Genomic DNA, 24,679 nt, shown 5'->3' with positions numbered 1-24,679 from the left:
CTTAGGTTCTATTTGTATGTAATAATTACTAGCTTCCCCATTCTCTGCCTTTCTTTCTATTTTTCTTTCATTTCATGTTACTTCTGATCACGTATTTTTATTGTTTGGTTATCTGTTTGTTTGTTTATTGTGTGCATTTTTACGTACGTTTATGTTCGTAGATCATATAATCATAGTTTTGCATTTATTAAAATTCATAAATACTTTTCACTGCCTCTGTGTTTGAAACATCCACCTTTTAAGTCAATGAATCTAAAAAGATCTTAAGCTACAAGCTCGATATTAGACTACATTCAGTAGTTTTAATTAATAAACTCAGAAGGGTTTGATGTCCGTGGCCAGGAGATCAAACTTTCTTGGAGTTTGTAAAGAGATAACCCTTCTTAACTGTGATAATCTCACCTTTATTCGCTGGACGAATAATGATTAGATCAGTTACAGAACCAGTTAATCTCTATAATTGATAAAATAATTGTACATGCGACTTATGAATTATGACCATGAGTCATAATTATTAATATTTCCAAAATTCCCTATATTCTTGAGCTAATTCAAATTTACCCCGAGTCGCAAACGCTACAGTATGCTGATTAAATTGATACTGGTAAACACGCTGGGGTCTGGGGCAGGTTACCTTAACCTGTATACTCATTTACATGCCATCCCCAAAAGTCCCTCCTCCTAAAATGCCTATAAGATAACATGTAAAGTTATGTTAGATCAGATCATGTTGGAAGTTTCTACAGCCGCGTACAGAGGAGTTCTCAATAAAGAATAACTTCCGTTGAACGCGATCCCAACTGTCTCCTGGTCTCTGCTTTGAAGAAAGAAAAACTTTACAACAGATGGTGCCTTGTGACCCGGATGGAGAAGAAGGAAACTCAAAGAATTTTAAGCTCAAAGAACTGCATCTTGAAACTTCAAGCTCAAAGATCTCAAAGACTGAATTTTTCCAGACGGAATCTTTCTCTACAAATGAAAGACTCGGTGAGTTTCACTCCATTAAAAGAACCAATGCAGACCAGTACAAATGTTTTCCTCTGCGCCGTTCAGAGAAGTAGTTAACAAACAGCTGTAGAGTTTGGTTAACTAAAGATAAGCCTCTAAAAAGTTTTTCTTTTAGAGATGAAATTTACCCCCTGTTGTTGGCAGGGAAGATTAACAGTTACATGTTAATATTGTGTGTATGCTCTTGCTAGAGAAGACCTATCTGTAAGCTAGAGAATAAGCTTTAGAATTAGATTAGCCTCATGTGCTAATAAGATTGTACCCTCTGTTTGCAAGAGAGTAGAGAGAAGTTTTTTTTAGTGTTTGTTTGTGGTAACAAAAATTCACAAAATGTTTAGGAAAAGTACTAGACAGATTACACCTTTTTGGACAGATAGTGAATTCAAGTCTTTGTTATCAAAGCACATGGACTCAATCGTGACTGAGGAAGTCAGATTGAATTTAACAAAGAAATTTGACATTGATGCAGACAAAGTGTGGTCAATTGAAGATTGCAAGAAAGTGTTGGGTGCATGTATCAGGAAAAAAATATGAAAGGTATTATCTTCTGTCACCGAGAATTTAGCTTATCCATTGTACAAGAACAAGCTCGTTGTATAGATAAGTTGAAAGAACAGAACAAACAATTGCTTACTCAAGTGTCCTGTTTCACGAAAACGGTGGGCCTCAAGGCCTCAACCAAATGTGACTCAGAAAACCAACAGTCAGATGAAAGCTATCCTGATTTACAGTCTTTTGATAGTATAGAAGACAATGTCAATGCAGATGTAAATGCAGTTGAAGTGTGCGTAGCTAGACAAAAGCCTCAGGGAAAAGGTGTTGATACAGTTCCATTTGCAACCCCCATATTGCAGCCACAAGCAGTCAAAACATCTTTAGGTCCTAAAGATATTGAGAGAATTGCTGAAAGTTTAGGAGAGCATTGTTCAGTAAAATGCATCTTTATGACATGTCGTTGCCGGAAGTTACACAGCTGATCTCACAAATTCTAACTGAATATGAATTCAACAATTTTGAGTCTGCTGTTACTTCCGAACTGCAACATGTCAGTAAAGGCGATTTGAGAGAAGGTGTTTTGAAAATTTTAAAGAACATTGTTTTACCGAACGTGGACTGGTCAAAAATTACCAATTGTGTACAAGAGAAAAAAGAAACTGTTTGTGAGTACACAGAACGATTCTGTCAGCCGGCTGCCGTTTACAGCGGAATTGCCGACACTCCAGAGAAAGTGTTAGGTCATAATGGTCCTTTAGTTCGCGCATGGTCCGATGGTCTTTTGTCAGAACATAGAAATGCATTGCCTTTCTTAGCTCTTACATGGTCAAATAGAACCATGCAAGACAACTTGGACAGTTTAGCTATTTGGGAAAGAGACTTTGATGTCAAGGCAAGAGTAAAAATTGCAGCAGCATCCTTTAAGGTTAACTCAGAGAAGCCAAAGAAACGCAAAAGTCCTAGAGAAGCCAGTTGTTCTTACTGTGGCAAGCACGGACATTTTGGAAAAGAATGTCGAAAAAATAAAAATAACTTAAGACAAGTTAACAATGTTATGCAGCTCTTACTACATTTGTTTGCTACTTTGAAGCAACCCCTCCCCTCGTCACTGGACTCGTGGGTAAGCTTTTTGAGGTGTTAACAATTTGGGCTGTGATTGCTTAATCTCCCCAGTAACTTACAACAAAGATGAAAGACTTATTTTTGTTTAATAGAACAAAAGGAAAGTGACTGTCACAGTCTTTGTTTGGGGGACATTCAGAAAACTCACAGCCTTAAAATGTTATACCACAGAATATTGCAGTTAGACAACCATCCTCTGTTAATGACTGATGTTTCACTGGAGAATGGAGATGTGCCAATTTTCTCACACACTGTACAGTGTGCACACAACAGGGACAGAATAGGACACGGTTCAGTGAGGGCCCTGGAAAGAACTGACGCAACAGGCGTCAGCGGCCAATCCAGGGTGAAGACAACCTCATAGGCCTTTCCCCATTTAGTCCATCCTTACCTCACTGGTCCATAGGTGTCAAATAAATTAAGAAATAGGGAAAGAATGAAACAACTGCAGCAGACGCTACAACCCTAGTATTTAAACAAATACTGCTACAACCCTAGTGTTTGGACAAATACTGCTCTGTCGTCTTTTGTTTTCTTTCTTCCTCTGTGCAGATAAACACTTGATGGCTGTTCCAAAAATCCATATGCAACGACGTCTCACCTGCATATGAAGCCACAACCTCAAGAAGACAACTACATCCACTGCTGAACGAGCCAATCACAAAAGAAAAAGAAGAAAAAAATACACAACGCAGAGAAATACAAAACCTTCAGTCAACCATGGATATGATCAAGACTACAAGCCTGCACCATTATCTGAGTGCTGCACCTGGTTAATATGACTGAAGATAATTTTTCATGGTTCGGAAACCTGTTAGTATCAAGTGTGTCAACCAACAAATGACTCACGTCCAGCACAAGGAAATAACAGTTTTTTCAACCAGAAAAGAATATTACCCGTAAGATTTCACGGACCCTAAGTGCATGTTTGTTTCTGTGTCAACATGCAATTACAGATGAACAACACAGAGCAAGTTATATGTGCCTGTAACTTACACAAGTTACAAGAATGAACATATGCGATGTGCCTGTAACTTACACCAGTTACAGAATTAACTTTGTGTTTAAATTTGTATTTTGTTAGAATTTTTTTAAGAACTCTCAAAGAGGGGACTGAAGGGTTAAAATTTAAGAATATGTTTTCAGATATGCTTCCTTACATAACATCACAGTGAAGAATACTGATTTTAGCTTTTAAGGTTAGGTTATAATGGTATTAACAGCTCCTACCAACCCTGTTTTCTCTATTGTGTTTTAAATGAGTCTTTAATGGCTCTAGCCAGTAGCTCCAAGACGCACCCTTTTGTCTTAAATGGCTCTGGGATGGCCCGTGGAACCAGAGTTTCCTGGCCAGTATCAGCATTTGAATAGGTATGCTGATTAAATTGATACTGGTAAACACGCTGGGGTCTGGGGCAGGTTACCTTAACCCAGGGGTCGGCAACCCGCGGCTCTAGAGCCGCATGTGGCTCTTAAGCGCCGCCCTAGTGGCTCCCTGGAGCTTTTTCAAAAATATGAAAATGGAAAAAATATTTTTTGTTTTAATATAATTTCTGTAGGAGGAAAAACATGACAAACATTCTTAACCCTTTCGCACGTACGATCACATCGGTAGGTGTGATTAGAACGGTCAGTGCATCACGTGATCAACTGCTAAATTCAAATGTGCTCTCGCGCGTTGGCTGGCGCTGAGCCAGAGACAGGCGCGCTCAGAGCTGTCATATATCACAACTTTTCAGTGTTTTCAACCACATAATGTTTATTTTAGGTTTCAGACATATAATACAAAAAAAATAAAAATACATTTAGAGTTTGTAAAATACATACTGATGTTAAAGGAAGAGGCAATAATAACCATTTCCATTATAATTAGACACGTTTTATTCATATTAGATACACATTGTGTAAGTAACTTTAAAGTTTACTCTATTCTTCTCCCATTTCACCAGCCACTTACTTTTATGTATTTCGGGAGAAGTGGATGAATTCACGTGTTGTAAATCCAACAGATCCGACAGCTCAACTAACGCGATCGTTATAAAGGTGTTTAAACAACAAAACGCTTCCACTTGCATATATTTGACAATCGGAATATCAGATATTTCATGCCATATCTAACAAATTTGTGAATATTTTGAATAAAAAAGGAAAAATGACATAAAAGCAGATCATCATTCATTCAGCTCTGTTGCTGCTGCGGTGTGTCACGTGACACGCAATGACGCGTCACCATGGAAACCATAAAGTGACATTCTAAAATAATGGTCGCCTTGAAAAACTCATGCAGGGGGGAATCAGTACAATACTGAATACTGTCAGTCAGAATATTTTAAACTTACGTGTGAAAGGGTTAAAGTTTTTCAACGTTGTAAACATAATACACGAATAAATAAATCGAAACATAATACATTAAAATGATAATGGAAGTTAAACTTAAAGCACGATTGTACAGCAGATTAGTCACGTGGTGCGTCATTCTCTCCAGGATGTGCTGCAGGGAAAATAAACATTTAATAATGAATGCTCATTATGTATTTGTAGCCTACTTATCATTTTGATACTAGGGGGCTAATAAAGCTAATATAGACACTTATGTTGCCTTCATTATAAGGCTTATAAGGCTTTTAATTTTTTGCGGCTCCAGACAGATTTTTTTTTTTTTTTCCGGTCCAATATGGCTCCCTCCTCCTAAAATGCCTATAAGATAACATGTAAAGTTATGTTAGATCAGATCATGTTGGAAGTTTCTACAGCCGCGTACAGAGGAGTTCTCAATAAAGAATAACTTCCGTTGAACGCGATCCCAACTGTCTCCTGGTCTCTGCTTTGAAGAAAGAAAAACTTTACAACAGTACCCCATGCTTATAGATGGAGAGGATATAGTGGTGACGAGTAAAGATAAAGCGGAAGTGATTGCTAGAACATTAGCTAGGGTGCATAGTTCAGATAACCTCAGTTTGGAGGAAAAGGAAGGAAGGAGAGAGACATTGTTAAGATATTCGAATGTGGATGGGATTGTGAATGAGGAAGAAGGTAGAATTAATGAATTTTTTACTAGACTAGAACTAAATATTGCCCTGAGAAAATTAAGAAAATCTGCGCCAGGGAGAGACTCAATATGTTATGATATGTTGGATAATTTGAGTGGAATAGGGAAAGATAAGCTGTTGCTGTTATTTAACAAGATATGGATGGAGGGAAGGATACCTAAGGAGTGGAAAGAGTCTATAATTGTGCCAATTAGGAAACCTGGTAAAGATCCTCATAATCCAAGTAGTTACAGGCAGGGCCGGAGTGGGGCCACTTTTCAGCCCGGGAGTTTCAGGCCCAAGACCGGCCCACTTTTTCCATGGTGGAATTCCAAATTAGCACTTTTTTAAAATTGTATAAATGAAGCAACAGTTCAGCTCGTACTATTGTGTAGTTAGTATTAAAGGATTAGTTCACCCAAAAATGAAAATTCTGTCAGTAATTACTCACCCTCATGTTGTTCCAACCGCGTAAGACCTTCGTTCATCTTCGGAACACAAACTAAGATATTTTTGATGAAATCAGAGCTATGTCTCACTCCTCCATAGGCTGCTATGTGACCGAAACTTGCTGGCCCAGAAAAGTTATTAAAGAGATCGTTAATATAGTCCAAGTGACTACAGTGACTCAATCTTAAGTATATCAAGCGACGAGAATACTTTTTGTGCGCAAAAACAAACAAAAATAACGACTTTATTCCACTATTCATTTCCTTCTCTCTGGGCCTCGTAGTGTTTTTGCGCTGCGCGTCTGTGTTGCACGTCATCACGCATCACACACATGACCGGCGTCGGCCAATAGTGAGCCTACGTGGTGACGTGTAACACAGACGCGCTGCGCAAAAAGACTACGCAAACCAACTAGAGGCCCAGAGAGAAGGAAATGAAACGTGGAATAAAGTCGTTATTTTTGTTTGTTTTTGCGCACAAAAAGTATTCTCGTCGCTTGATATACTTAAGATTGAGCCACTGTAGTCACTTGGACTATATTAACAATCTCTTTAATGACTTTTCTGGGCCAGCAAGTTTCGGTCACATAGCAGCCTATGGAGGAGTGAGACATAGCTCAGATTTCGTCAAAAATATCTTAATTTGTGTTCTGAAGATGAACGAAGGTCTTGCGCGGTTGGAACAACATGAGGGTGAGTAATTACTGACAGAATTTTCATTTTTGGGTGAACTAACCCTTTAATACCATGGGTTAACAAATAATGTAAAGGTTAAATAATAATTCACTTAGACTTTATAAGAAGCATAAGAAGCAATTGCAACTTTTTCACACAATTCTGACGTTATATTTCACAATTCTGACTTTATATTTCGCAATTCTGACTTTATATTTCGCAATTCTGACTTTATAACACGCAATTGCTACTTTATATCACACAATTCTGACTTTATATCTTGCAGTTCTGACTTTATAAGCAATTGCGACTTTATTTCACACAATTCTGACTTTATAATTTGCAATTCTGACTTTATAACACGTTTTATGATTTTATATCACACAATTCTGACTCTATATCTGGCAGTTCTGACTTTATAAGCAATTGCGACTTTATATCACACAATTCTGACTTTATATTTCGCAATTGTGACTTTATAACACGTTTTATGACTTTATATCACACAATTCTGACTCTATATCTTGCAGTTCTGACTTTATAAGCAATTGCGACTTTATTTCAGGCAGTTCTGATTTTATATCTTGCAATTCTGACTTTATAAGAAGCAATTGTGACTTTATATCACGCAATTCTGACTCTATATCCCCAAAAGTGAAGCGGCCCACCGGGAATACTCCCGATTCTCCCGATTACCCACTCCGGGCCTGGTTACAGGCCTATAGCTTTAACTTCGCAGGTGGGTAAGACTATGGAGAAAATGGTAAATGATAGGTTAAATTACTGGGTTGAGTCAAAGGGGTTATTGCAGAGCTACCAGAGTGGTTTTAGAAGAGGTAGAGGTACAATGGATCCAATAGTATGTTTGGAAGATGGTATAAGAAGAGCACAAGTAAATAAAGAAGCAGTGGTGGTAGTATTCTTCGATATTGAAAAAGCGTACGACATGTTGTGGGCGAATGGATTGTTGCTCAGGTTGCAGCAGATGGGGATTGGTGGCAGAATGCTTCAGTGGATAAAAGCTTTTTTGGCTGAAAGAAGTCTGAGGGTTCAAATAAACGGGGAATTAAGTAATGAATTTATAGTTGAGAATGGTACTCCGCAGGGGAGTATTGTTAGCCCTATATTGTTTGATATAATAATAGATCAGATCTTTAAAAATGTGCAGGGGCCTGATGGAGTAGCTTTGTTTGCTGATGATGGTGTCATGTGGAAGAAAGGGAGGAATGTGGAATTCATAGTAAAGAAAATTCAGAGAGCAGTAAATGAAGTCCAGAAATGGGCAGTTCAATGGGGATTTAGGATATCAGCAGAGAAAACAAAAGTTATGTTCTTTTCTAGGGGGAGTATAAGACCTGAATTTAAGATTAGCTTGTCAAGAAAAGAGCTGGAAAGAGTAGAGGTTTTTAAGGGTGGGAGTGGCTCATGTGGTGCCTGAGCTGGGTCTGGCTGCAGGAAATAGGCTAAGTGATGATTTGGCAGTATATACGGCAGAGCTTGTAGCTATATGGTTTGCCCTGTTATTGGTAGAAAGTAATGGGGGGAATAGACAATCTGTCATAGCTTCTGATTCCAGTTCTGCTATTTTAAGTATCAAGAATTCACATTCAGAGTCCAGGAAAGACATTCTGCTTGAAGTATTGCAGTTAGCGAGTGGATTGCAAAAGGCGGGTAAAATGTTTTCCTTCTTATGGGTTCCAGCACACATAGGGGTGGAGGGGAATGAGCTGGCTGATGTACGGGCCAAAAAAGCAGCAGATAAAGATATCATTGATGTTGACCTAAAACACAGTAAAGCAGAAGTTAAAAGTATTATTAAAACAAGAACTTTTGAAATATGGCAGCGCTGTTGGGAAAATTAATCAAGTGGGAGACATCTTTTTAACTTACAGTCTAAAGTAGGCCTAAATAAGACTGCAGTGTCAGGTAGAACTAGACATGAAGAAGTGGTGTTGTCCAGGCTGAGGATTGGGCACACCAGACTTAACAGTACATTATTTTTAATGAAAAAGCATGCTGATGGTATCTGTGAGTATTGTTTTGGAAATAACCCAGAAACTGTAGAGCATGTATTGCTTTATTGTCAGAAATATAAGCATGAGAGGGAAAGGTTTATTGAGCAAGTAGAAGCCAATGAAATTATATTAAATTATAGAAATATTTTACATAGAAGTTCTGATAAGATGTGTCAAATTTTGTTTTCTTTTTTAAAGAATACAGGGCTTTTAAAAAGAATTTAAAGTATAGAGAAAATATAAGTTGTGGGTATACTCCAGTCCAGAGGTGGCGGTAATACAACAACAAGTTGTCAACCGCCAGATAAAAATAGAAGAAGAAGAAGAAGATGATGTGTCACAGAGTCCTTGTACTTCACACCATTTCTGAGTACTGTCGTTAGACCTGTTTGTTTGTTCTTGTGTTTGTTGGATTGCTACCTTGGTTTTGACCCCTGCCTGGACTGTTATGAGATTGGATTACCCTACATTAAAAAAACACATACTGCAAATTGGATCTACCTTTCTTCTGTTCTTGTGTGGATCGTGACAGAAGGACTCCGTCAACAAGGATCCAGAAGTATGTTTTTTAATGTCTTTTCCCCAGCCATCGAGCGGGAGAGGAGAGAGGGTTTTGAGGGAACCCGTCTAGTCATTTTTCGTGGGACCCGGGGAGGTCGCAGAGGAGTGGTGGGTCGAGAGGGAGTCCAACACCACTCTCCACCATGGCCCCCCTTCGACTCTGGGATGGTGAGGGACAAATTGGAGCCACCGTCTCACCGTCGCAGATGAAGAGGGGGTAAGAGACGCACGTCTGCCGAGCCTGTGTCTTCGGACAGGATGGTCGCTGTCAAGCCTGTGTCTTCGGACAAGATGGCCGCTGCCGAGCCGGATCCAGTGTCTGCGGACAAGATGGTTGCTGCTGAGCCTGTTCACGTCACGTCTGCCGAGCCTGTGTCTTTGGACAAGATGGCTGCCGCTGACAAGAGGGCTGTCTTCACTTTTTATTTGGTTGCTGTCTGGCGTACCTGGGCTGCACACACTACCAAGATGGCAGCCTCCAGTCTGGTTGGAACCCCCGGACACTGTGCTGAAGCCGGTGGTGTCTGTTCCTGAACAGGTGTCCGTATCTGCTCCTGAGCCGGTGGTGTCTGTTCCAGTTCCTGAGCCGGTGGTGTTTGTTCCAGTTCCTGAGCCGGTGGTGTCTGTTCCAGTTCCTGAGCCGGTGGTGTCTGTTCCAGTTCCTGAGCTGGTGGTGTCTGTTCCAGTTCCTGAGCCGGTGGTGTCTGTTCCTGAGCCGGTGGTGCCTGTTCCTGTGCCTTGGCCGCCCGAGGGAAGGTCTCCGCCCTGGCCACCCGAGGGAGAGTCTCCGCCCTGGCCGCCCGAGGGAGAGTCTCCGCCCTGGCCGCCCGAGGGAAAGTCTCCGCCCTGGCCGCCCGAGGGAAAGTCTCCGCCCTGGCCGCCCGAGGAAAAGTCTCCACCCTGGCCGCCCGAGGGATAGTCTCCACCGGGGCCCCCCGATGGACTGTCGTCTCCGCCCTGGCCGCCAGATGAACTGTCACTCCCGTTCTCCGTTTCCCTCCATGGACCTGGACCCCCATCCCTCCCCCTGATCCTCCACCAGTCCACCTACCGCCTGGACTCTTGTTTATCTGTCACGTCTTGGAGCGTCTGGTAGCCGCTCCGTAGAGGGGGGGTTATGTCACAGTGTCTGGTTTATGTTCCTTGGGTCACCACTAGATGTCCTGCTTCCCCACCTGTCCCTTATCACTGATCATTGCACTCAGCCTGTTCCCCATTAGCATTGTCATTTCCCTGTGTATATAACCCTGTCTGTTTTAGCATGTGTCACGGAGTACTTGTATTTCACACCACCAAAGAGTATAGAAGTAACAAGAGGCGAAACTCCGTTGCAGTTTTGACAACAGCCACTAGGTGGCGCTTCGGTAGCGCGGCCGCCATTTTGGACTGAACCAACGGCTTTACCGTTAGCACAACTACTGTACAGCATTAACATTATGTCTGGAAATAATTGGAAACAAAGAAAAAAAAAAGTGTTCTGCCATCAACTGCAACAACTAGTGTACAACCAATCAACTAGCATTTCATAGATTCCCCAAAGATCCAGAGAGGTAAAGTAAAAGGTTTTATTAACTTTAAAGTGAGCTAACGTAAACGATAACAGGTGCTGTAACGTTAATGTAAGCTATCCTATAACCGCAGTAACAGTTTGCTAATGTTATGTATTTGGTCGAAATTGTCAAGACTCGAAATGGGCTTTTTAAATCGTATAACTTACTTTCAGAGATATATGAACACCTAACCTGGCAAATGATCGCTTTATTAATTCATTGTTATCACTAAATTAACCCTTTAACTGTCACCTTTTTTTCGCATAAACATGAAAATCACTATCCAAACTTAAATGGTTGTAACGTTAATTCAAGAATGCTTTGGAATTTAGACCTATGGTTGGTCTTGTTTTAATTTGTCAGATTATTGTTGAAGTGAAATAAATTATGAAAGTGAAACAGAAAAAAGTTATATAAGTTTGAGTTTATTAAAATGTACAAATTTAAAAAATATAATTATTTATATTTTATATAAAATATATATATTACAAAATATATTTTACTTTAGAACTGCAAGAAAATGAAAGCAAAAAATCTGAACAAGTTGTGTTCCATATTTTAGGTTGATATGTTGATATCTCGCTTCCTCGCCCTTTCTGCCGTGTGCTCTCTAGCTTACACGGTTTGGAGCTGCGCGCTCTTGCTCGCTCGCTCTAGATTACGGGAGATTATAGCTAATTTGCGGGCATCAGGGAGCCGCTATCAATAATGCGGGAGACTCCCGGATCTTCCGGGAGACATGGGATGTCTGCTCTAGAGATATTAAAAACTAGAAACTACTTTTTAGTTCATTTAACCGCTTTTGAATTTGAACCGGTATCGTTCAATCCTATGACAGCTGTGTTGCGTTCAGTCCAAGATGGCGGCGCTGCAGCTCTGCGCATGGGGGAGTTTGTTGCAATGGAACGTTCTATTGAGTTTCGCCTCTTGTTACTTCTATACTCTTTGACACCACTCCTGAGTACTGTCATTAGACCTGTTTGTTTGTTCTTGTGTTTGTTGGATTGCTACCTTGGTTTTGACCCCTGCCTGGACTGTTATGAGATTGGATTACCCTACATTAAAAAACCACATACTGCAAATTGGATCTACCTCTCTTCTGTTCTTGTGTGGATCGTGACACCTATGCGCATTTTGCAATCTTTCTAATAGGCTATTTTGACGAGGACAGAAATCTGTTTACAATTCATTTTATTACATTTCAAGCCTGTCTTCGGACAAGATGGCAGCTGCCGAGCCTGTGTCTTCGGACAAGAGGATTGTCTCAGAGCTGCCCACCATCAGTCCTGCCACGGCCAGGAGGGCTGTCTTTCTCTTTTACGCAGTGGCGGTATTGCATGCGTGGAAGAGACACAGCAAGTCTGCCGATCCAGAGACTGTTCACGTCACGTCTGCCGATCCAGATACTGTTCATGTCACTTCTGCCGATCCAGAGACTGTTCATGTCACGTCTGCCGATCCAGAGACTGTTCACGTCACGTCTGCCGATCCAGATACTGTTCATGTCTCTTCTGCCGATCCAGAGACTGTTCACGTCACGTCTGCCGATCCAGATACTGTTCATGTCACTTCTGCCGATCCATAGACTTTTCATGTCACGTCTGCCAATCCAGAGACCGTTCACCTCACGTCTGCCGATCCAGAGACTGTTCACGTCACATCTGTCGATGCAGAGACTGTTCCTGTGCCGGAGGCTGTACCTGTCAGCCCTGCCACGCCCCAGAGGGCTGTCTTCACTTTTTATTTGGTTGCTGTCTGGCGTGCCTGGGCTGCACACACTACCAAGATGGCAGCCTCCAGTCTGGTTGGAACCCCGGACACTGTGCTGAAGCCGGTGGTGTCTGTTCCTGAACAGGTGTCCGTATCTGCTCCTGAGCCGGTGGTGTCTGCTCCTGAGCCGGTGGTGTCTGCTCCTGAGCCGGTGGTGTCTGCTCCTGAGCCGGTGGTGTCTGTTCCAGTTCCTGAGCCGGTGGTGTCTGTTCCTGTTCCTGAGCCGGTGGTGTCTGTTCCAGTTCCTGAGCCGGTGGTGTCTGTTCCTGTTCCTGAGCCGGTGGTGTCTGTTCCTGAGCTGGTGGTGCCTGTTCCTGTGCCTTGGCCGTCCGAAGGAAGGTCTCCGCCCTGGCCACCCGAGGGAGAGTCTCCGCCCTGGCCGCCCGAGGGAAAGTCTCTGCCCTGGCCGCCCGAGGGAAAGTCTCCGCCATGGCCGCCCGAGGGAAAGTCTCCGCCCTGGCCGCCCGAGGGAAAGTCTCCACCGGGGCCGCCCGAGGGACTGTCGTCTCCACCCTGGCCGCCAGATGAACTGTCACTCCCTATCCCCGTTTCCCTCCATGGACCTGGCCACCCATCCCTCCCCCTGATCCTCCACCAGTCCACCTCCCGCCTGGACTCTTGTTTATCTGTCACGTCTTGGAGCGTCTGGTAGCCGCTCCGTAGAGGGGGGGGGGGTTATGGCACAGTGTCTGGTTTATGTTCCTTGGGTCACCACTAGATGTCCTCCTTCCCCACGGTGTCCATCACACTCTTGAACTACATCCCCCATGATCCTTGTCTTTTCATTGCACTCAGCTGTCCCTTATCACTGATCATTGCACTCAGCCTGTTCCCCATTAGCATTGTCATTTCCCTGTGTATATAACCCTGTCTGTTTTAGTATGTGTCACGGAATCCTTGTATTTCACACCACTCCTGAGTACTGTCGTTAGACCTGTTTGTTTGTTCTTGTGTTTGTTGGATTGTTACCTTGGTTTTGACCCCTGCCTGGACTGTTATGAGATTGGATTACCCTACATTAAAAAAACACATACTGCAAATTGGATCTACCTCTCTTCTGTTCTTGTGTGGATCGTGACACTTTTGCTCATTTTGCAATCTTTCTAATAGGATATTTTGATGAAGACAGAAATCCGTTTACAATTCATTTTATTACATTTCTTCCTTGACTCATATTGAGTGTTTGCTAGTTGAATAACTGTTATTATGAAGAAAACGAGGTCAACCAGAAGACGATTAATGATATATTGAAGATTGGACAATTGATGATTATTAAAGAGATAATGTGTTGCGTAATTGAAAAAAATTTGCATTCAAAGAAACACAAGTCTAGGAACAGTATATGAATCTATGAACAGACAACGCATTCTCATCCTAGGGCGTCATATACTGACGCTTTTGACATTTTGTCTACATCGAAGGCACATGGCACCCTTTAGCGTCAATATGACACGCACAGAGCTTTGTTCGGTTATGGGTAGGTTTAGGTCTGGGGTAGGGTTAGGGTTAGACTGCTAGGAGGCGCCTTCTGGCATCTGCATCTCATATTGACGCTAAAGGGTGCCATGTGCGTTCGATGTAGAAATGTCAAAAGCGTCAGTATGACGCCTTGGGATGAGAACGGGCTGGAACCTGCTGGAACAGAATAGGCTATGACCAGGTTAAACTGGCAGGAGGCGCGGTCGAGACGGTTGAAAGTACCGACGATCCCGACCGCGCCTCCTGTCATTTAAACCTCTTTTGCCCTTAAGCCTGTTTTATACTTCTGCGTCGAACTCACGCCGTAGCTACGCTGTAGGCTATGTGCAGCGCACGTACCCTTCGGCGTACCCTGACGTGCACCTCTCCAAAAATGTAACAACGCGTCAACTCTACGCGGACACAAGCGCTATGATTGGTCTGCTAGAACGCCTCCCTCGGGTTTCACATGCTCCCTCTGCAAGTGTAATTGTGCGTAAACGCGGACAACGACGCAGAAGTATAAATGAAAACCAACGCGTTGCCTACAGTGTAGAGGCTTCGGCGTAGGTCCGACGCAGAAGTATAAAACAGGCTTTAGGCTAAAAAAACTCTGATATTGCACACTTAAGGGTGTGTTGCAGTACTAATACACCTGCCGTATTATCATTACAATGGCACATGAAACACTCAAAAACGGCTTTTGCGGCTTTAACTCCAAAACGGCACGACGTAAAGAAGAAATGTTTTCGTGGGTATGGTAGGCATTGCGTGCTGTACGTGCTAACGAAATTTGACGTACATATGACGTGAGTGGTTTTCAAGGAAATCTCAGTGTTTCATCCGTCCCGCGTTTCAATCGTCCCGGCCGGTTCTCCCCTACAAATATTTTGATTGTCCCTCATTTTCCTATAAAGGACCACGATTGTCCCGCATTTTCCTTTTCTGAAGTTGGCAACCCTACATGAGACACAGCCATCTTCTAACCGTATACACAATGGGAACTATATTCTCAGAAGGCGAAGCACTGAGAAGCCCCGTGTTGAGGAGCAGGGAGTTCGCTTCGAGTTGGAGCAAATCACTCCGCAGAAGTAGTGCTTCGCCTTTTGAGAATATTTTTTATTTTATTTATTTTTTTATTGAACAATTATTCATGTACAAAAGATAAGGTAATATTAGTAAATCTTTACAAAGAAAACATACAAAACAGGTGCATGAAATAACCACAAATACACAGAAAAAAATCATAAATAATACAATATGTGAAAAAAAAAATTTTAATTAAATAAATAAAAAATAATGATTAAAGGGGCCTAGGTTTTTCTTTTAAATCATATTATTCTATGGTGGAAAAAAGACTAATTGCGTTTTTCTTTTTTATCACTTTGAGGGCTTTTGTATAAGAAACAAATTCACCATGAAATGCATGAAACATTGGTTTCATCTTTAGGTATTTTGATTTGTGCACATAAAAATATCCAAGCATGAGGATAGTGTTAACCAGGAAGTTATCTTTGTTATTGTTCATTACAAGTCCATAGATAATGTCCTTTGCAGTGAAGTCTTCGAGGTGAGATATGTTTGGGTAGCCTTTTGAGAATAATAGTTCCCAGGATGTATGCAGTTAGTTAGTAGAAGATAGCTGTGTCTCATGTTACCTTGTTATTTGTACACGCTGTAACTATACAAATCACAACATGTAAATAGGAAAATGTTGGCGTCACTTATTGGGAGCAGTAGGCTAGATGGAGCCGTTTACCTCCAGTATTTGTGCTAAACTAGGCTAGTGGCATGCACGGAGATGAGAAGGGTATATATGGACTTATCTAACTCTGGGGGATACAGTGAATAAGCTAAAGTCCCAAAAAGTCGGCGTGTGCCTTTAAATAATTTTGATAAGGCAATGTAAAAATTATATGTTGTCATAACTAATTTATCATCTAATTTTTTACAGTGAAAATGTGTATTTATGAAATTGGAAACTTTTTATAACTGCCACTAAATGTGTAACAAATATTCATGACAAGAAAAATTATTTTAATGAATAAATCTGGTCTTGCACACTTCAGATGATTACAAGACATGTCGATTAAAGTATTAGGCCTAAACTTCATCATGATGATATTCAGGTCATCAGTGCTTACAACTGGACTTGTTTCTCTTTGTATGTCTACCTGTTAGTTACCTGTAAATAAGTTTTCAAAATTTGGATTTATTTATTTATTTAATTTTTCATAATTATGCTTTTATTTCATTAACATTTTATTAAAACACCATCTTGTCTTTCTGTTTTCAAATTAGATGCACATTATTTTTTACTTTTGTTCTGACATTAAAGTGTGATTAGGTTCCAGAAATGTTCCAGACTCTATCAATAACATTTGTGATTTGGTGTAGATTTAAAAAAATTAGACTTGTGCCACAGTTTGTGTAAAGAAACATACAATCACAATGGATATCTTTAAATGAATGCAGATAGATAAATTCAGAAAAAATATTAAATATTCATACAAAGATAAGTCTAGTTGTACATTAAATATTCTATAATATTCCTACAATATTCTATAAATATTTCAGCGATTAAAACCATTGGCAAAGAGCAGTTTTAGTCAATTGTTTCGTGCTCATATTTTCTTTTCTTACAGGTAGTGTAAATTCCTGCCCCCGGGCAGCGGCTTCGTCACGGCACACTTCTGCCATCTTGCGGAGGAAAGCTGCCTCAGTGATTTGTTGATGTGTGAGGGATCCATCAGCAGGAAGGACTTTGAATGCTGCAGCCTGAGGGGGCTGAAAGAGAGCCCGGAGGAGAAATACAGCCACTACAACCAGTGAAACCATGGCTGTTCACAATCACAACTGTGGGAAAATTCATAATGGGAATTTATCAATTTCTTACCAAAAAATTTATGAAATATGCAATATTTTTTATACTTCCTGACTCTTTAACAATAACCCTGGTTGTTTCATTCTATCCTTTACTATAAATATTGAACACAACAACCCCGGCCTGTACTATCTGGTGTAAACAACGGAAGTCAACATGTGTTACCCTGAATACAGTCTGAGCTAACAACAACCATCCCAACACTGGTGAGTGAAATAATGTCTCAAACATTCAGATTAAGTCCTCCAGATAAGTCATCTTCAATCAAGAGATTGTTATCTGCCTTTAAATTAGCATTAAACACCTGTGCTACAACAGTGCAACTGCTTCTGGATGGTGTCTGTGGTGGTCGATTCTGTGCATTTCTGCCTATGCGTAACAAATTGCATCTTGAAGACATTAAAGATTTAAAGTAAAAGTAGTGGCCCCTTCAAAACACTACATCAGTTGAATGACACCCATTTCAAGACTGCGTCCGAAAACCTATAGGCAGCTGACTGAGCAAGCAATGAAGTTAATCACAACAGTGTATGTCTAATAAAATCCCCATGCTTTTGCCAATTACATGTCTTCATATAGCCTACACAAGTGTGAATAAAACTGTAACATCACATCATTGCCCTCTTTATTATATTCACAAATGCAAAATACCCCCATAGATAACTCTTAGCTTTGACATTTAGGCTAGACAGGGTTTAGAATAAGCCCGGATTAGACCTTGGTTCAATTGGAACATTTAAGATAATACAAATACATATAAACATGCCTTAGAAAAAAAAAAAATTACTTGTGTGCATCTTGACACAAAATAATGGCGCTGACATATTTTAAGATACTGTATGTCAGTGCAATTTACTTTCATGCATTTAAATCTGGGTTTACCTTAAGACATGTTGGTGAAACCGGTGTTTAGAGTCAAAGCTCTAAATAACTAGTTTATTGTGTTAAATTGTGATTATCTTGTAGAATTTATAATATATAATCTGTTATGGGAATAGATTTGACACTATATTTATATTACAACATGTTGTAGCTGAAGTGTCTAGGCTGTTATTTTTTCATAACTAATGCTATAGATTAATAAATAAATAAAAAAGTCAACTTTTGCCTACTGAACTAAGGAGCCATCAGTGGTTTTGACCTGTAATTATTGCTTTATTGTTACAAGAACTATGGTACATTTTCCTAAGGGCAAGCACAAGTTAGAATCAAGAGCAAGAGTAAAAATATATTCAAATGATGACTGATAGGAAAAAACTGGCCTTCAGATATTCCAAGAGATGGGAAATTAAGAGCATGATAAACTGTAGGAAATAAACAATTAGAAGGAATTCAGAAACATAATAAATATATATATATATATATATATATATATATATATATATATATATATATATATATATATATATATATATATATATATATATATATATATATATATATACAGTGCAATGCATAAGTGAATACACCCATGCTAAAGTTGACTAAAAAGAGCAATAAAAATCATATTTTGGAAATTGAACGTAATGCCTTAATTTAAAAAATTAGGAAAAATCCAACCTTTAAGGACACCAATTTTCTTTGTGAATGAATAATGTATCGTAAATAAATAAATGTTCTTCCTTAAAATACATGGTGCATAAGTGAGTACACCCCTATGTTAAATTCCCATAGAGGCAGGCAGATTTTTATTTTTAAGTATTTAAAAAAAAAAAAGATTTTAGGATACTATGCATCCTGATAAAGTTCCCTTGGCCTTTGGAATTAAAATAGCCCAACATAGCCTTCACCATACCTAGAGATTGGCATGGGGTACTTTCCATAAGATCATCTCTCAAAACAAATCAAACTAGCTTTTAGGCTATCTGAAATAAAACCATGCCAATCTCTAGGTATGGTGAAGGCTATGTGATGATGTGGGGCTATTTTAATTCCAAAGGCCAAGGGAATTTATCAGGATGCATAGTATACTAATTAAAAAAATAAATAAAAAATACTTAAAAATAAAAATCTGCCTGCCTCTATGGGAATTTAACATAGGGGTGTACTCACTTATGCAGTATGCACCATGTATTTTAAGGAAGAACATTTATTTATTTACGATACATTATTCATTCACAAAGAAAATTGGTGTCCTTAAAGGTTGGATTTTTCCTAATTTTTTAAATTAAGGCATTAAGTTCAATTTCCAAAATATACTCTTTTTAGTCAACTTTAGCATGGGTGTATTCACTTGTGCATTGCACTGTATATATATATATATATATATATATATATATATATATATATATATATATATATATATATATATATATATATATATATATATAGATAGATAGATAGATAGATAGATAGATAGATAGATAGATAGATAGGCTAAGAGAAAGTAGGAATTAAACAATTTCAGTATAGCAAATGTTAAGCAAAGTTAGTTTGACTTGCTTGGCATTTTGAATTAGAACATTCTGTCAAACTGCTAAGGTTCTAGGTGCTTAAAAATATATGAAATAGGCCTACATCATATATCCTGTAAGCAAGTAATTGTTAACTAGGCTGTTAATTTATTGCAGCAATGTACAAACTTTGCATGTGTGGATGATACCACAAAAGTATTTTTCAAAAATAAATAAATAAACAAACAAACAAATAAATAAACCTCAATAGGGAACATGCTCTGGGACCCCGCTAAAACGGTTCACACTTCAACCCAAACCAAAACTATGCCCTTGTATTCAACCATGCAATGTCCTCAGTAAATAATAAAAAAAAAAGATGAATCTTTTTACCTTGTGTTCGATTTTTCTTGAGAAGAATGTATTTTCAGGTTCCATCTGTATATTTATATCCTTTCACAAATGACGTCAACATCAATCTGCAATAGAAATCTTGTTAAGCCAGGCAGATAAGAGAAAGGTGATTCCAAAAATGATTAACAACAATGAAGACAACCTGTTTTCATTTTATAATTAAAAATGAAATCACCCATTCAAGGATCAAAAAATAATAATAATGATGGTAAACCACTTGGACTTACTATATTTGCCTACAGAAACCCCTAAATAATGATGAGTTATGAGAATGGAAGCAAAAAAGAAAGTAACACATGCTTAATCAGGTCTGCAAACAAAACCAGTTTGGGCTGGAATGAAGACAGACTTCATTCCCCCACACCCTGATGGTGTTAAGAAGGATCTGGTCCTTGTTGGTTGTAGAACAATATTTCTAACAACTAATCAGTGTTAAAGTTAGGACTGGGTTAGGGACTTGTGCATCATTGTTATTGATTTATAATTTATGCACTTTTTTTATACTTCCTGACTCTTTAACAATAACCCTGGTTGTTTCATTCTATCCTTTACTATAAATATTGAACACAACAAACCCGGCCTCTACTATCTGGTGTAAACAACGGAAGTCAACGTGTTACCCTGAATACAGTCTGTGCTAACAACAACCATCCCAACACTTTGAGGGATAGTGTTAGAGTTAGGGTTAGGACTGGGTTAGGGACTTGTGCATCATTGTTATTGATTTATAATTTTCCTCCAGTTTAAGGATTAGATTATGGTTAGAGTTTGGGTTATAACAGAATTGTTGTTCCAGGATTGACAAAACATGCTGCCCCAGGACCATGCCTGCAAAATCAGGACGTGTCAGTCAGTCCTTAGAAATCAAATCAAATGAACTGTTTAAATGTCAGATAAGATAAAAGAAGGCAGCTTGGCCTGGAAAGAAGTTTGACTTCATTCCCCACAACCTGCTGGTCTTAGAACGGTTCTGCATGATACTTACAAATCACACAGACCATAATAAAACAGCTTTATTGCCAGATAAGATAAAGAAAATAAAAATGAAGATTGACATTTCTACACAGTTTTTGACACCACAGCATATGAAACCAAATATTATTTTTTAATGAAAGTTGTCATGTAAACAGTCAAGCCTACATAAACAACTAACAATTCAATGTTCAGCCAGCATATTAGAAATAAAATGAAGATTAATATGAGACTTTTTAATTGCCCGATGATCACAATAATGCTTTTGAGGTGACTGAATTAGAAATGTTTTCTGTCATTTTATTTCATGCCCCAAAAGGAACTGGAATGGAATTTCTGAATTTATTAAGAAAAAGGTTGATAATTATACTTCAGTTTTAAATGTGTTAAATGAAAAGGTCATGCAATGTAATTAGATGACATAAACCCAGTTGTCACAGGACAAATCAAGTAATTGAAAAATAACTAAATTCTGACTAAATGTTTAGTTAATGCATTTTCATCTTTCATAATGACAGATCTTAAAGTGACCACAAAACAGAGAGGTTTCAGTTTGCTTTGAAAATTTAGATCTAATGTAGGACCAAAACTCCCATTATCTTAAATGTGCACTTCAGCTTTAAGACAAAAATCAACATTCTCCATAAGATTATTTTTCTGTAATGTAATGTTATGTGTGAACACACAGGTTGACAGATTTTCTAAGGCAGATTTGGACCTGCTCATTCATGTGGCAGGAGTTTAGTGAAGCCCCTGAGCCAAGGAGAGGCTTATACAATACTGCTGTCCCTGATATGAACTTTGTCTTTAATAAACTTCTGAAACAAGATCAGGAGTTACTGGAGTTACTACATTACTGTTGAAACCACAGCTTACCCACAAATCAAGTCTCAAACACACCTGTTCACATACTACAGAAAGTGAGAGTGAGATTTCAATAGTAAACCCAACCTTCATTCTTAAATATTTACAAAGACTCTTTTAAACCTGACAAGTAAAGATGGTGTAAGGGTGGATTTCCTACATGGGTTCAGGCTGCAGGACTGCCAAATTACTAAAGAAAAGTTATTAGCAAGATTGTAGAAAACTGTAAATTTCTTGTCTATTACCACCCACTGCTACTTATACCAACGACGGTAATAAGCACAGTTACAATAGAGTAATATGTGAGAGTGTTGCTTCACAATATTGTATTGCATTGGTGGCACTTCAAAGCCAATACCAAATCAAAACTAGATGTACCGCATGGCGGTACAAAATATGACCGCCGGTCCACCGCTCAGGCCTGCACTGGCTTTCCACAAAAATAAATGACGTGGAGCAATTTGGCTGTATTGCGTGTTTATGTATATACCTAAAAAAAGTAGTAGTATGTGCATGTCTGTGTGTGTTTGTGTATGTGTGTGTGTGTGTGTGTGTGTGTGTGTGTGTATGTATGCGTGCGTACATGTGTGTGCGCGTGGCGTGTGTCTGTGCATGTGGATTTGTATGTGTGTGTGTGTCTGTGCGTGTGGATGTCAGTGTGTGTGCATGCTTACGTTTGTTTGTATTCCTGCATGTGTGTGTGTGACCGTTAAGGGTTGCCAACTTCAGAAAAGGAAAATGCGGGACAATCGTGGTTATTTATAGGAAAATGAGGGACACTCAAAATATTTGTACTGTATCACACAGTGTACGTCATTTCAGTGTCTGCAGTTAAGTTTGTGTTTAAAAGGTTATCAGACATAAACACATTTGTATTGCTTAACCTATTTATGTATTTAATTCATTAAATAATTTTAATGTCATACATGAAAAAAGTCACATTACAAACAAACCATAGTTCAAAATAACAGCATTTATCTAAAATAGAAAGCTTTTTTAACATTATACACTAGGCTTACAGTTCAAAAGTTTGGGGTTAGTAAGATTATTTTTGGAAAAAAAAATAAAGAAAGTAATTGCCTACTTTTATTCAGCAAGGATGCATTACATTAACCAAAAGTGACAGTTAAGGTAATGTTACAAAAGCTTTCTATGTACTTTCTAAAAGCTTTAAAACATTAATAATAATCAGAAATGTTTTTTGAGCATATTATTCCCTCAGGTAGATTACATGTTTTCTTGCGTGGCTGGATGTTAGACTCATGAACAATAATCACGTTGTTTGCATTCGCCAAAATTGATTAGCCGAAATCAAAACGTGGACAGTGAAAGGAAATTACCGTTTGCGTGAGACGAGTCCGGCTTGAAGCGGAAGCGACCAGACGGCAGAGGATGTTCGCAAATCAAACAATGATTTGTCTCAAAACAGTAGGGGTGTCACGATTCTCCAAATCCTCGATTCGATTACATTTTCGATTCTAAGGTCACGATTCGATTCGATTCTCGATTTTTACAATATATATATATATATATATACATATTTTTTTAAGCACAGGTTGCTACCAGTTTTAGACTAGACTAGGGCTGGGCGGTATGACCAAAATTCTTTTTTCACGATATGACTCATTTTATTTCACAGTAACAATATATTTCACAATATAGTTGCTATTCTGGAGAAATCGACAGAAAGGGCTCTATGTATAATAAATAAACCCAAATAGCCTACTTTAGAAATGAAAAGTACTTCAACTTGTTTGATTTTCTTTTTCTTTTATTTGGTAAATGATTTATTTGGTAAACCATTTTGATAGCTAAATATATTAAACAAAACACACTCATCAACTTTTAGATGAACTGCCCCCAACTGATTAATATTAAATACAACTCGTATGTGCAATTAAACTTTAAAGAAAGTATTGCTGAATAACTTTTCAATCTCATGTTATTGTTTCACTTCATCATTCAGTTTATAGTATCTGAATATTTTATATTGAACTATTCTATTCATAATAAATTAGTTACTTCCTTTTAATTGTATAGGATATTAGTAATACTAGTGGTTTAAATGTGTTCCTTCCCCGGTAAAGTTTTGCCATGCTTATACTGCGTTTTTAAGGGGCTTGTTTTGCTCTTTTTGTGATATCTGGCAACCCGTCTCCTGGAGCTTTAATCAAGAAAGGTTCAGAAGTGACTAGAAGGAGAGCAGCAGTAATAAAAACCTTACAGCAGCTACTGTTAGCATTGACTAAGTAGTTTAAATTATACACACCTTGTAACATTATTTTACCATAGCCCGGTGAACCGCGATCCCTCTCGGTGCGTGTGCACGCGCGCATCTTTTGTATCAGTAAAATACGATCGAGTTTGAGCGTCTTCAAGTTGTAATCACGTTTTGAATCAAATGAAGATTTTATCAGCTGGTTCAGTGGCCAATTGTTTGGATTTAGAAAATATAACGCGCGCTGTACATTTTGGCTCAGAAACAGGATAATATTATACATTCGCTTTAACTAGCAGGCTGTTCATTACCATGGCAACCGCTTGCGCGTCCTTTCTGAACATAACTGTACACATAATTGACAGATAGATACATTATATAAGGTTATTTCTATTCGTTAGAAGAATATTGATTTACGAACTTCTTGTCAAGTAGCCCCGTTGCGAGCATGTACGTCCCTCTAAACTTTCCGGGTGCTGCACTGCGCTCTAGTTGACTTCTGGGGCCGGTTGCACCAGCTGGGCGTAAGTTATAACTTAGCCTAGTTTTGACGTAAATGGACACCAAGTTACGACTTGCGCACTTCTAAATATTTTTGCGTTGCACCATTAAACTTAGTTGAAGCGTAACTCTACGTTTAAACTAAATATTTACGGCAGCCTCCGATCAGGAGTAACGGATGGAATAAAATATCAAACACACTGAACTTCATCAATAAGCTATTATTTTACCTGACAGACTTCAATTCTTAATACATATATGATTATGCAGACATTTACACTTGCTTACATTTTAAGAGAGA

At 39.0% G+C, this 24,679-nt stretch overlaps 1 protein-coding gene across 3 annotated transcripts in view; it reads right to left on the bottom strand.

Annotated features, from left to right (window-relative positions):
- vwa10.1 (von Willebrand factor A domain containing 10, tandem duplicate 1) overlaps nt 1–24,383 on the bottom strand; it is a 43,296-nt gene extending 18,913 nt beyond the window's left edge. Inside the window, exons 1-3 of one of the 3 annotated variants that reach the window (XM_081360460.1) lie at nt 24,299–24,383; nt 19,803–19,888; nt 16,776–16,988 (exon numbers count right to left, since the gene is read on the bottom strand). In XM_081360460.1, the coding sequence (XP_081216586.1) occupies nt 16,776–16,970 (195 nt within the window). In that variant the 5' untranslated portion in view covers nt 16,971–16,988; nt 19,803–19,888; nt 24,299–24,383. Of the gene's footprint in view, nt 1–16,775; nt 16,989–19,802; nt 19,889–20,050; nt 20,073–22,999; nt 23,073–24,298 lie in introns of those variants that run through there. The other 2 variants (XM_081360459.1, XM_081360461.1) reach the window with 2 other exon arrangements.
- Between the last annotated feature and the right edge of the window lie 296 nt (nt 24,384–24,679).

Source organism: Scardinius erythrophthalmus, assembly GCF_964197995.2.
Source record: "Scardinius erythrophthalmus genome assembly, chromosome: 3".
Lineage (NCBI taxonomy): Eukaryota > Metazoa > Chordata > Actinopteri > Cypriniformes > Leuciscidae > Scardinius > Scardinius erythrophthalmus.
The sequence above is the reverse complement of the archived record's forward strand: the minus strand, read 5'-3'. Positions and strand labels throughout refer to the sequence as shown.